The sequence below is a fragment of the Elephas maximus genome, chromosome 10 (genome assembly GCF_024166365.1).
Source record: "Elephas maximus indicus isolate mEleMax1 chromosome 10, mEleMax1 primary haplotype, whole genome shotgun sequence".
Taxonomy (NCBI): domain Eukaryota; kingdom Metazoa; phylum Chordata; class Mammalia; order Proboscidea; family Elephantidae; genus Elephas; species Elephas maximus.
The window spans coordinates 49,725,325-49,737,691 of record NC_064828.1 but is presented as its reverse complement, the minus strand read 5'-3'; the positions used below and the strand labels follow the sequence as shown (position 1 = coordinate 49,737,691).

At 38.0% G+C, this 12,367-nt stretch overlaps 1 protein-coding gene across 9 annotated transcripts in view; it reads right to left on the bottom strand.

The window, feature by feature from the left end:
• MIPOL1 (mirror-image polydactyly 1) overlaps nucleotides 1-12,367 on the bottom strand; it is a 352,757-nt gene that overhangs the window by 240,962 nt on the left and 99,428 nt on the right. For all 9 annotated transcript variants that reach the window (XM_049899515.1, XM_049899512.1, XM_049899519.1 and 6 more), the window contains one exon: nucleotides 8,361-8,490. In XM_049899515.1, the coding sequence (XP_049755472.1) occupies nucleotides 8,361-8,490 (130 nt within the window). The remainder of the gene's footprint in view (nucleotides 1-8,360; nucleotides 8,491-12,367) is intronic.

Below are 12,367 nucleotides of genomic sequence, written 5' to 3'. Positions count from 1 at the left end.
AGCAGAGTATCGGGATACAAGATAAACATACAAAAATCAGTTGGATTCCTCTATACCAACAAAAAGAACATCGAAGAGGAAATCACCAAATCAATGCCATTTACAGTAGCCCCCAAGAAGATAAAATACTTAGGAATAACTCTTACCAGAGCTGTAAAAGACTTATACAAAGAAAACTACAGTCCACTTTTGCAAGAAACCAAAAGAGACTTACATAAGTGGAAGAACATACCTTGCTCGTGGATAGGAAGATTTAACATTATAAAAATGTCTATTCTACCAAGAGCGATCTATACATTTAACACAATTCGGATCCAAATCCCAACAACATTCTTTAATGAGATGGAGAAACAAATCACCAACTTCATATGGAAGGGAAAGAGGCCCCAGATAAATAAGGCATTACTGAAAAAGAAGAGCAAAGTGGGAGGCCTTACTTTACCTGATTTTAGAACCTATTATACCGCCACAGCAGTCAAAACAGCCTGGTACTGGTACAACAACAGACACATGGACCAGTGGAACAGCATTGAGAATCCAGACATAAATCCATCCACATATGAGCAGTTGATATTTGACAAAGGCCCTAAAACAGTTAAATGAGGAAAAGACAGTCTTTTTAACAAACGGTGCTGGCATAACTGGATATCCATCTGCAAAAAAATGAAACATGACCCATACCTCACTCCATGCACAAAAACTAACTCAAAATGGATCAAAGACCTAAATATAAAATCTAAAACAATAAAGATCATGGAAGAAAAAATAGGGACAAAGTTAGGAGCCCTAATACATGGCATAAACAGTATACAAAACATTATAAAGAATGTAGAAGAAAAACTAGATAACTGGGAGCTCCTAAATATTAAACACCTATGCTCATCCAAAAACTTCACCAAAAGAATAAAAAGACTACCTACAGGCCAGGAAAAAGTTTTTAGCTATGACATTTCTGATCATCACCTGATCTCTAAAACCTATATGATACTGCAAAAACTCAACTGCAAAAAGACAAATAACCCAATTAAAAATGGGCAAAAGATATGAATAGACACTTCACTAAAGAAGACATTCAGGTAGCTAACAGATATATGAGGAAATGTGCACGATCATTAGCCATTAGAGAAATGCAGATCAAAACTACCATGAGATTTCATCTCCCTCCAATAAGGCTGGCACTAATCCAAAAAACACAAAATAATAAATGTTGTAGAGGCTGTGGAGGGATTAGAACACTTATACACTGCTGGTGGGAATGTAAAATGGTACACCACTTTGGAAATCAATTTGGCGTTTCCTTAAAAAGCTAGAAATAGAACTACCATACGATCCAGCAATCGCACTCCTTGGAATATATCCTAGAGAAACAAGAGCCTTTACACAAACAGATATATACATATTCATGTTTACTGCAGTACTGTTTACAATAGCTAAAAGATGGAAGCAACCAAGGTGCCCATCAATGGATGAATGGATAAATAAATTATGGTATATTCACACAATGGAATACTACGCATCGATAAAGAACAGCGAGGAATCTGTGAAACATTTCACAACATGGAGGGACCTGGAAGGCATTATGCTGAGTGAAATTAGTCAGCTGCAAAAGGACAAATATTGTATAAGACCACTATTATAAGAACTTGAAAAAGTTTAAACTGAGAAGAAAACATTCTTTTGTGGTTATGAGAGGGGGGAGAGAGGGAGGGTGGGAGGGGGCAGTCACTAATTAGATAGTAGGTAAGAACTACTCTAGGTGAAGGGAAAGGCAGCACACAATACAGGGAAGGTCAGCACAATTGGACTAAACCAAAAGCAAAGAAGTTTCCTGAATAAACTGAACGCTTTGAAGGCCAGCGTAGCAGGGGCAGGGGTCTGGGGATCATGGTTTCAGGGGACATCTAAGTCAATTGGCATAATAAAATTTATTAAGAAAATATTGTGCATCCCACTTTGAACAGTGGCGTCTGGGGTCTTAAACGCTAGCAAGCAGCCATCTAAGATGCATCAATTAGTCTCAACGCACCTGGATCAAAGGAGAATGAAGAACACCAAGGACACAAGGCGATTACGAGCCCAGGAGACAGAAAGGGCCACATGAACCAGAGACTACATCAGCCTGAGACCTGAAGAACTAGATGGTGCCTGGCTACAACTGATGACTGCCCTGACAGCGAAGACAACAGAGAACCCCTGAGAGAGCAGGACAGCAGTGGGATGCAGACCCCAAATTCTCACAAAAAGACCAGACTTAATGGTCTGACTGAGACTGGAAGGACCCCGGTGGTCATGGTCCCTAGACCTTCTGTTGGCCCAGGACAGGAACCATTCCCAAAGCCAACTCTTCAGACATGGATTGGACTGGACAATGGCTTGGAGAGGGATGCTGGTGAGGAGTGAGCTTCTTGGATCAGGTGGACACTTGAGACTATGTTGGCATCTCCTGCCTGGAGGGGAGATGCTAGGGTGGAGGGGGTTAGAAGCTGGGGAAATGGACATGAAAAGGGAGAGGAGAGGAAGAGAGCCGGCTGTCTCATTAGGGGGAGAGTAACTGGGAGTTTGTAGCAAGATGTATATGGGTTTTTGTGAGAGAGACTGACTTGATTTGTAATCTTTCACTTAAAGCACAATAAAAATTATTAAAAAAAAATTTGTTGAATGGATTAATTAGTTTTTCCCTTTCCCATTCCCCCCTTAACACTGATGTTACAAAGAACAAAATACAAAAGGTTCTGCCTCAAGGAGTAGAAAGAAATAACTTTAACATGTTGTAATAAAAACTGTAACAAATATATGCTCAAAGAAAAGCAGACAGACAAAGGAGGTAAAAAATATAATAGGAAACATGGATAGGCTTAATTTATATCTATCAGCTAAAGACAAAGAATGAACGAAATTAAAAGACCAATTCAATATGGTTTCTGAGGAAGTTTTGGCTTGGAAATATGGGCAGATGATTGTGCCGCTGATCAGGATAGGAGAACGAAGGAGAATAAGATTTTAAGAATGAACTAGTAAGTTTCATTCTGGACATGCTAAGTTTGAGTTACCCACATAAATCTGAGGTAGGCAAGTCCTACAGTAGGCAACTGATTGATGTTAGGAGTCTTTGGGCAAGTAGTAGGGAGACTTGGTGGCACGGAGGTTAAAGTGCTTGGCTGCCAACCAAAAGGTCAGGGGTTCAAATCCAGCACCCACTCCATGGGAGGAAGACATAGCAGTCCATTTCCGTAAAGATTTACAGCCTTGGAAACCCTATGGGGTGGTGCTCCTCTGTCCTGAAGGGTTACTGTGAGTCAGAATCAACTTGACAGCAGTGGTTTTTTTTTTTTTTTTTTTTTTGGTGGTGGGAGGGTGGGCAAGTAGTCAACTGCTCTAAGGTTTCTGACATATAAAGCATAAATGTCACCTACCTCAAATAACATTGTATGAAAAACTGATTTGTTAACTTTTGAGGAAGGATTTTTATTTTTGAAAAGCATCAAAATCCACTTGGAACCAAGCCTCATAAATAATATTGGTGATCAATTTAGGTAACAGAGTTTATGGCCATAAATTGTATGTAAGTACAATGTAACACTGATCAGCAGCTGACAAACTAAATGTAATAGTACTTGCAAATCCTCAAAGAATTCTAAGGCTGTAATGGCTGGAGTACTGAAATAAGTAAAAAGGTACCAACTTTGAAAAAAAAAATCTTTAGAAACATTTGGTTCCAGGAAGCTTTTTTGTAGATATAAGCAAACAGATTCTAAAAATGTATCTGAAAAGACAAAAGTACCAAAATACCCAAAACAAATTCCCTAAAAGAAAAGCTAGAGGACTGATTTTATCTAATTTCAAGACTTATTATAAAACTTTAGTATTTAAGACTGTGTGGTATTAGCAGAGAAACAGACACACAGATCAACGAAACAGAACAGAGAGCCCAGAAACTGACTCACACAAATATCGTGAACAGATTTTTTAAAAAGGTACAAAAGAAATTCACTGGAGAAATGATAGCCTTTTCAACAAATGGTGTTTTAACAACTGAATGCCCATATGTTGAAAAAAAAAAGAGAACCCTCATACATACCTACACAATGGTATCATAGACCTAAATGTAAAAGTGGAAAGTTATAACTTCTAAAAGAAAACAAAAGAAAAATCTTTGCGACCTTGGATTCGGCAATGAGTTTTGAGATTCAATACTAAAAGCATGATCCTTGGAAGAAAAAGCTGATAAAGTGGATTTTATCAAAAATTGAAACTTTTGTTCTGCCAAACTCCCTGTTAAGAGAATGCAAAGACAAGACATGGACCGGCAGAAAATATGTGAAAACATTTTTGATAAAGGACTTGTATCCATAATATATAAAGAATCCTTAAAACTCAACAATAAGTAGTCTGCTCAAATCACAACCTCATCTACGCTGAGTTCAGAAGAACCAGATGGTGCCTGGCTACCACTACCGACTGTTCTGATCAGGAACGCGATCAATGGATCCTGACAGAATGGGAGCAAAATGTGGAACAGCACTCAAATTCTTAAAAAGTCCAGACATACTGGACCTGTTGAGACTGGAGAACTCCCCAAAACTATCACCTTGAGATACTCTTTAAACCTTGAACCAAAACAATTCCATGAGGTCATCCTTTGGCTAAATAACCGATTGGCTCACAAAATAAACAATATTTTTTGGAGTACTGTGCTCCTTTAAAAAAATCATATATGAGATTTATTCCAAGGCAAAGAGGAGGCAACGGGGGCAGGGAAACAAGATTATTGGAAATATAACAACCAGACGGAAATAAAAAAGTTGACACACTGTAAAATGTAACCAATGTCAGTGAACAAACTGTAAAAAAAAAAAAAAAATAGGAACCTAAAGTGCTGTGTAATCTTTCACCAAAAACATAATAAAATATTATTTAAAAAACAAAACAAAAAAACTCAACAACAAATAACCTGATTTGAAAAATGGCCAAATATCTAAACAGACATGCCACCAGAAAAGATATACAGATGGAAAATAAACATATAAAGAGAAGTACAACATTACTTGTCATTACCAAAAGTCAAAACCAATTCCCATTGACTCGATATTGACTCACAGCAACCCTACAGCACAGAGTAGAACTTCCCCATAGTGTTTCTAAGACTTACAGAAGCAGATTGTCATATCTTTCTCCTGAGGAAAGTTTGAACTACTGACCTTCAGTTAGCAGCCGAGAACTTAACCACTGAGTCATCAGGGCTCCTTTTCACTTGTCATTAGGGAAACACAAATTAAAATAATGAGATACCATTGCACATCTATTCCAACCAGTCACCAGTTGCCATCGAGTCGATTCCGACTCGTGTTGATCCCAGGTATGTCAGAGTAGAACTGTGCTCCATAGAGTTTTCAATGGCTGATTCTTCAGAAGTTAATTGTCAGGCCTTTCTTTTGAAATACTTCTGGGTGCACTTGAACTTCCAACCTTTGAATATGCAGCCAAATGCGATAAACGTTTACACTAACAAGGACTCCACACAGCAATCAGAATAGTTAAAAAAAAAAAAAAAAATCAAACATTTCAAATGCTAGCAAGGATGCAGTGCAACAGAACTCTGAACCACTGCTGGTGGGAATGCACTTTGGAAGAGTTTGGCAGTTCCTTATAAAATTAACACAGACTAACCATACAACACAGTAACTGCACTACTAGGTTTAACCAACAGATTTGAAAACACATGTCCATATAAAAACCTGCATGCAAATGCTTATAACAACTTTATATATAATCGCCAGAAAGTGGAGGCAACCAAGATAACCTTTATATAGATGAGTGGAAAAATAAATCATGGTACATCCATACAATGGAATACTATTCATCAATAAACAGACGCTGTGGTCGGCAGCTGCTGTCCAGTCTGACTTGATTCATGGTGACCCCATGCACAATGGAACGAAACACTATCTGGTTCTGCACCATCCCCAACATCGGCTGCCAGGATTTTGAGAAGGGGGGATTATTTGACTAGAGGAAGAATGGGGATTTTTAGAGTGGTGAAACTAGTCTGGATATTTGACACTGTGCATTTCTCAAAACCAATAGAACTTTACGGCATAAAGAGGGAACCTTAATGTACACAAATAAAAAAAAATCAACCAGGAGGTCAGGAGATCCCAGGATGGAATGCAGACTGTGACAAAAGAACCTAACTGTATTACAAATATATGGCATGACCTCACTTTAGGAAGCAGGCGGAAAAAGACAGCCAACCTAAGCAACTTTGGAAATGGTATTTTGATTGTAAACAGGTTAAAAACTAAAGGAAGTGTACTCTATTTGGTAAAGTTGTTTCTCATGGTAGATGGGTAGAGACCAATGATTCTGAAAAAGTTATACCAAGGTTGTATACTGTTTACTGAGGTTGAACAAGTAAGTGGATGGTAGATGGTAGGAGCCAGGTTTCTCACTGCTGGAGAGGGAAATTACAAATATGCAAGCGTTGGAGACATTGGTATGAACTCATGTAGCTTCATATAGAATCAGATGGATAAATATACAAATAATAATGGATAAAAAAACAAAAACAAACTAAACCTGTTGCCATCAAGTCAATTCCAACTCATAGCGACCCTATAGGACAGAGTAAAACTGTCCCATAGGGTTTCCAAGGAGCAGCTGGTGGATTTGAACTGCCAATCATTTGGTTAGCAGCCGAGCTCTTAACCGCTGTGCCACCAGGGCTTGCATACAAGTCCATTAGCACACATACATATATTTCCTAGCTCCGTCTGCTAAGACGGCGTAGTAGTCGTAGCCCAGCAATAATGAGCATACTCAGCACCCAGATCTTGGCTTCTAATTATCATTCTTCAAGGATTCTTGGAGAAATGGTTGATTCTTGGGATGGTACAGGGAATACACGACATGACCCTGAAGTACCTATTTGGTAATGTCAGAAAGTAATAAATATCCACAAGTCCATACTGATATAAATAAATGACTGAATAAACAAATGAGGGAAAAGAGGCAAATCTCCTGTACAAAAGAAGCACAAATTATTTACATAAATATGTTCCCCTCCAGCATTTGGAACTTAACTCCCTCCCACCCATCCCCTATCCTTGAGTATGGGCTGTACTTAAGTGATTTGCTTCAAAAGAGTAGAGTGTGGATAGCAAGAAGGGGAGAAGTAACTATAGTGGAGACAATCTGCCAAAACTACCTTGGCCCAGTGATCAAGGTTAAAATCACTGGTACTAAGTCATACTGACAGTATGCACCCTTGAAATGATGTGATAAAAACGGCACTTCAGCTGTGGTCTTCATCCCCAAAACCCATAAGCCTAGTCTAAGCATAATAAAAACTTCAGACAAACCCAAATTGAAAGACATTCTATAAAATACCTGAGCAGTACTCCTCAAAACTGTCAAGGCCTTCAAAAACAAAGAAAGTCTATGAAACTGTGACAATTTAAACACTGTCATTGTTAGTATTATTTAATGATGTTTAATTTTTTCTCCTTAATGAACCTTGTTTAATTAGTACTTTTCTCTCATCCCCCACAGAGCCTAAAACAACACTGAGCAGGGAACAAATATGCAATAAGTATATTCATGATTATAAACACCTACATTCCATCTTTACAGGTAACATATTTCTAGATGCTGTAGGGCCTTTTTTACCCAAAGCATGTTCCTAGACTAGAAGCATTTTCATCATCTGAAAGTTTGTAAGAGATGCACAATCTCAAGGCCCATCCGGACCTACTGCACCAGAATCTGAAATTTTAAAAGATTCCCAGGTAATTAATATGTGCATTAAAAAAAATTGAGTACTTATTTCTAGGGCATTGTTTTCTAAGTTTAGTCTATTATTTATCTCTATCAGAATCATATGCATTGCTAGTTATAAACATGGAGACTCTTAGGCTCCATTCTTTGCATATATCACTAAAGTTTAAGAGTCACAGGTGAAAGAATTAAAAAGTAGTGAAGAACAGCAGCAAGGCTATTAAGCAGAGAGCAGAAAAAGTACCCAGACTGCTGAAATAAATTTAAAAAATCGATAATAAAAAGGAGAGGGAAGAAAAGAGGAGCCCCAAAAGAAGGTAGAGTAAGGACATCAACAGAACTATGAAGCAGTGGAGAAAAGAAAGTAACTGTGCTGAAAGTGATGCACAATTTTTCTCAGTGATTGTTACCCTTAACATGCGAACTACTACTATAATGCGAAAGGTTTTAGAAAAAACTGAAAATTCCTAGTGTAATATAGAAGAATCAGTAACGTTTTTGAATATGTAGCCACAGATTATACCTGCACTTTATATATGCTCCTAATAGCTATATAAAATATATATTAGATTCAGATGTGCACATACACTTTCAGAGACATTTCCATATGCTTGGCTCGTGCAATTGCTTCATCTCTCTCTTCATTGGCTAATCGCAGTCTAGACATCATAGCTTCATCGCGTTCCCTCTGTGCACAATATACTTCTTCAACCAGAGCTACAAAAATATAAGAGATTAATAAAAAGCAAAAATTATTTATTTTTTAGGAATGTTTGTTTATTTCAATTGAATGGTTTCAAAGGCAGTATCAATTAATAGCTTCAGGCAATATTTTTAACAGCTACTGCATGCTCATAAAAAAGCAAAAATTAAAAACTCTAATATAATAAATGCTGTCTAATAATAATAATTCTTAAGTTGTAGGACAAATGAAACTCTCACATATACTGCTGACTATTGTCGCTAGTTGCTTTTAAGTGGTCCCTGACTCGTGGCAGCCCCATGTGTTACAAAGTAGAACTTCTCAATAGGGTTTTATGACTAATTTTTACGAAAGCAGTTTGCCAGGCCCTTTATCCACAGAGCTGCTGCGTGGATTAGAATCACTAACCTTTAGGTTAGCAGCTGACTGCAAGCCACTTGCACCATGCAAGCTCGTTATATATTGCTGATAGGATTGTATATTTTCATAACCATCTGAAGAACAATTAGGCAATATTTAGTAAAGTTGTAGATGTGTCTAACCTAAAGCCCACTGCCATCGAGTTGATTCCGACTCACAGTAACCCTATAAGACAGAAGAGAACTGCCCCACAGGGTGTACAAGGCTGTAAATCTTTATGGAAGCAGACTGTCACATCTTTCTCCCACGGAACGGCTGCTGGGTTCAAACTGCCGATCTTTTCGTACAACCTAGCAACTTTCCTCTTTGATATACAGCCTAGAGAAGTTCTTGCACATGAATACAGGAAATACGTATAAAAAATGCTTACTGTAGCATTTTATTTGTATAGCAAAAATTTAGAAATACCCCAAAAGTCCATCAACATGAGCAGGAATAAACTGTTACACATTCATAATGGAATCTACCCAGCAATTAAAATGAATGATCTAGAGCAAGAGATGTTTTTGAACAAATCTCAAAAATGTTGGCAAAAATAGAAGATGTAAAGCAAAAAATTTCTACATGTTACTTATGGGTAGACACAATTAGTAAAAACATGCACGGAAACAACAAACACCAAATTTAGGATAGTAGCTACGTCAGTGGGATAGGACAAGGAGAGGAAAAGAAATGGGATCAGGGAAGAGTACACAGAGGCGCAGCTGTGCTGGTTTTACACTGCACACCTGCAGGGCACACCATTTATATAAAGTGACATGTTTTAGATTTCTGCACTGCTGTACTGAGAGGGCTTTGATGTTACATGAAATCGCCATTTTTTAAGTATAACCTCCACTTTGCATACTTGAAATATTACATAACTTTTAAAATAATGCTTCTATTTTAGATGCACAGGAACTCAAATATCTAAATCACTAAACCGAATTTCATTTCTGCTGACAAATCATGAGCAATAACATTTCATCACAAATTAAATTTAGGAAAAATGTTTGACAGGTTTTTTGGTTTCTACAACATCGGTTTCCTATAAGATTTGTCATACATTAATGCAAAGTTAATTAAGAGAGTTACCACTGTAGTTACTTCAATTATACATAGTGGAAAAGAAACAGAATAAATCAAGTACATTTTTTCCATAACAGAGTACAAAATGTAACCTGCTGGTGGGATTGTAATATGGTACAGTCACAATGGAAAACAGTTTAGCAGATTCTTAAAAAGTTAACCATATACCTAGCATATGATTTAGTTATTATACTCATATCTATCCAAGAAAAATATGCCTATACAAAGACTTGAACATGAATATTCATAGTATCCTTTTTTCCCTTCTGTTAGCAAATTTTAATTTTTTAAATTGTGCTTTAAGTGAAAGTTTACAGATCAAGTTAATTTCTCATACAAAAATTTATACACACATTGCTATGTGACACTATAATGTGACAGCACACTCCACCTTTCCACCCCGGATTTCCTGTGTCCATTCAACCAGCTCCTGTCCCTTTCTGCCTTCTCATCTCGCCTCTGGACAGGAGTTGCCCATTTAGTCTCATGTATCTACTTAAACTAAGAATCACACTCCTCACCAGTATCATTTAGGTCTTACAGTCCAGTCTAATCTTTGTCTGAAAAGTGGGCTTCAGGAATGGTTTTAGTTCTGGGTGAACAGAGGGTCCAGGGGCCATATCTTCATATTTTCCGGGGTTCCTCCAGTCTCAGTCAGACCATTAAGTCTGGTCTTTTTACTATAATTTGAGTTCTGCTCCCCACTTTTCTCCTGCTCCGTTAGGGACTCTCTGTTGTGTACCCTGACATGGCGGACATTGGTGGTAGCCAGGCACCATCTAGTCCTTCTGGTCTCAGGCTGATGAAGCATCTGGTTTATATGGCCCTTTCTGTCTCTTGGGCTCATATTTTCCTTGTGTCTTTGATGTTCTTCACTCTCCTTTGCTCCAGGTGGGTTGGGACCAATTGATGCATCTTAGACGGCTGCTCACTGGCTTTAAAGACCCCAGACACCACTCCCCAAAGTGGGATGCAGAATATTTTAATAAACTTTGTTATGCCAATTGACCTAGATGTTTCCTGAAACCATGGTCCCCAGACCTCTGCCCCTGCTACCCTATCCCTCGAAGTGTTTGATCATATTCAGGAAACTTCTTAGCTTTTGGGTTACTCCAGTTGTGCTGACTTCCCCTGTACTGTGTGTTGACCTTCCCTTCACCTAAGATAATCCTAGCCTACCATCTAGTTAGTAAATAGCCCCCTACCTCCCTCCCCAACTTCATAACCATCAAAAAATGTTTTCTTCTGTATTTAAATCTTTTCTTGAGTTCTTATAATTGTGGTCTTATACAATATTTGTCCTTTTGCGACTGACCAATTTCACTTAGCATAATGCCCTCCAGACCCAACCACGCTATGAGATGCTTTGCAGATCCATCGTTGTTCTTTATCATTGCATAGTATTCCTTTGTGTGAGTATACCATAATTTGTTTAGCCATTCGTCCACTGAGGGGCACTCAGGTTGTCGCCATCCCTTTACCACTGTGAACAGTGCTGCAATGAACATGGCTATCCACATATCTAGTCATGTGACAGATACCCTTTCTCCAGGATATACTCCACGGAGTGGGATTGCTGTATTACTTCTGTTTCTAGCTTTTTAAGGAAGCACCAAATAGATTTCCAAAGTGGTTGTACCATTTTACATTCCCACCAGCAGTGTATAGGTGTTCTAGTTTCTCCACAATCTCTCCAACATTTATTATTTTATGTTTTTTTGAATTGATGCTAGCCTTTTTTTGTTGTTGTTGGGGTGAGATGGTATCTCATTGTAGTTTTGATCTGCATTTCTCTAATGGCTAATGATCGTGAGCATTCCCTCATGTATCTGTTAGCTGCCTGAATGTCTTCTTTGGTGAAGTGCCTGTACATGTCCTTTGCCCACTTTTTAAATGGGCTGTTTGTCCTTTTGTGGTTGAAATTTTGCAGTATCTTGTAGTTTTTAGAGATTTGACCCTGACTGGATATGTAGTGGTCAAAAATTACTTCCAGTCTGTAGGTTGTCTTTTTACTCTTCTGGTGAAGTCCTTGGACGCGCACAAGTGTTTGATTTTTAGGAGCTCCCTGTTATCTAGTTTTTCTTCTGGTGTTTGTACATTGTTACTAATGTTTTGTAATCTGTTCATGCCACGTATTAGGGCTCCTAGTGTTGTCCCTATTTTTAATTCCATAATCTTTATTGTTTTAGATTTTATATTTAGGTCTTTGATCCATTATGAGTTAGTTTTTCTACATGGTGTGAGGTATGGGTCTTGTTTCACTTTTTTGCAGATGGATATCCAGTTATGCCAGCACCATTTGTTAAAGAGACTGTCTTTTCCCCATTTAATGGACTTTCAGCCTTTGTCAAATATCACCTACTCATAGGTGGATGAATTTAAGTCTGAATTCTCAATTCTGTT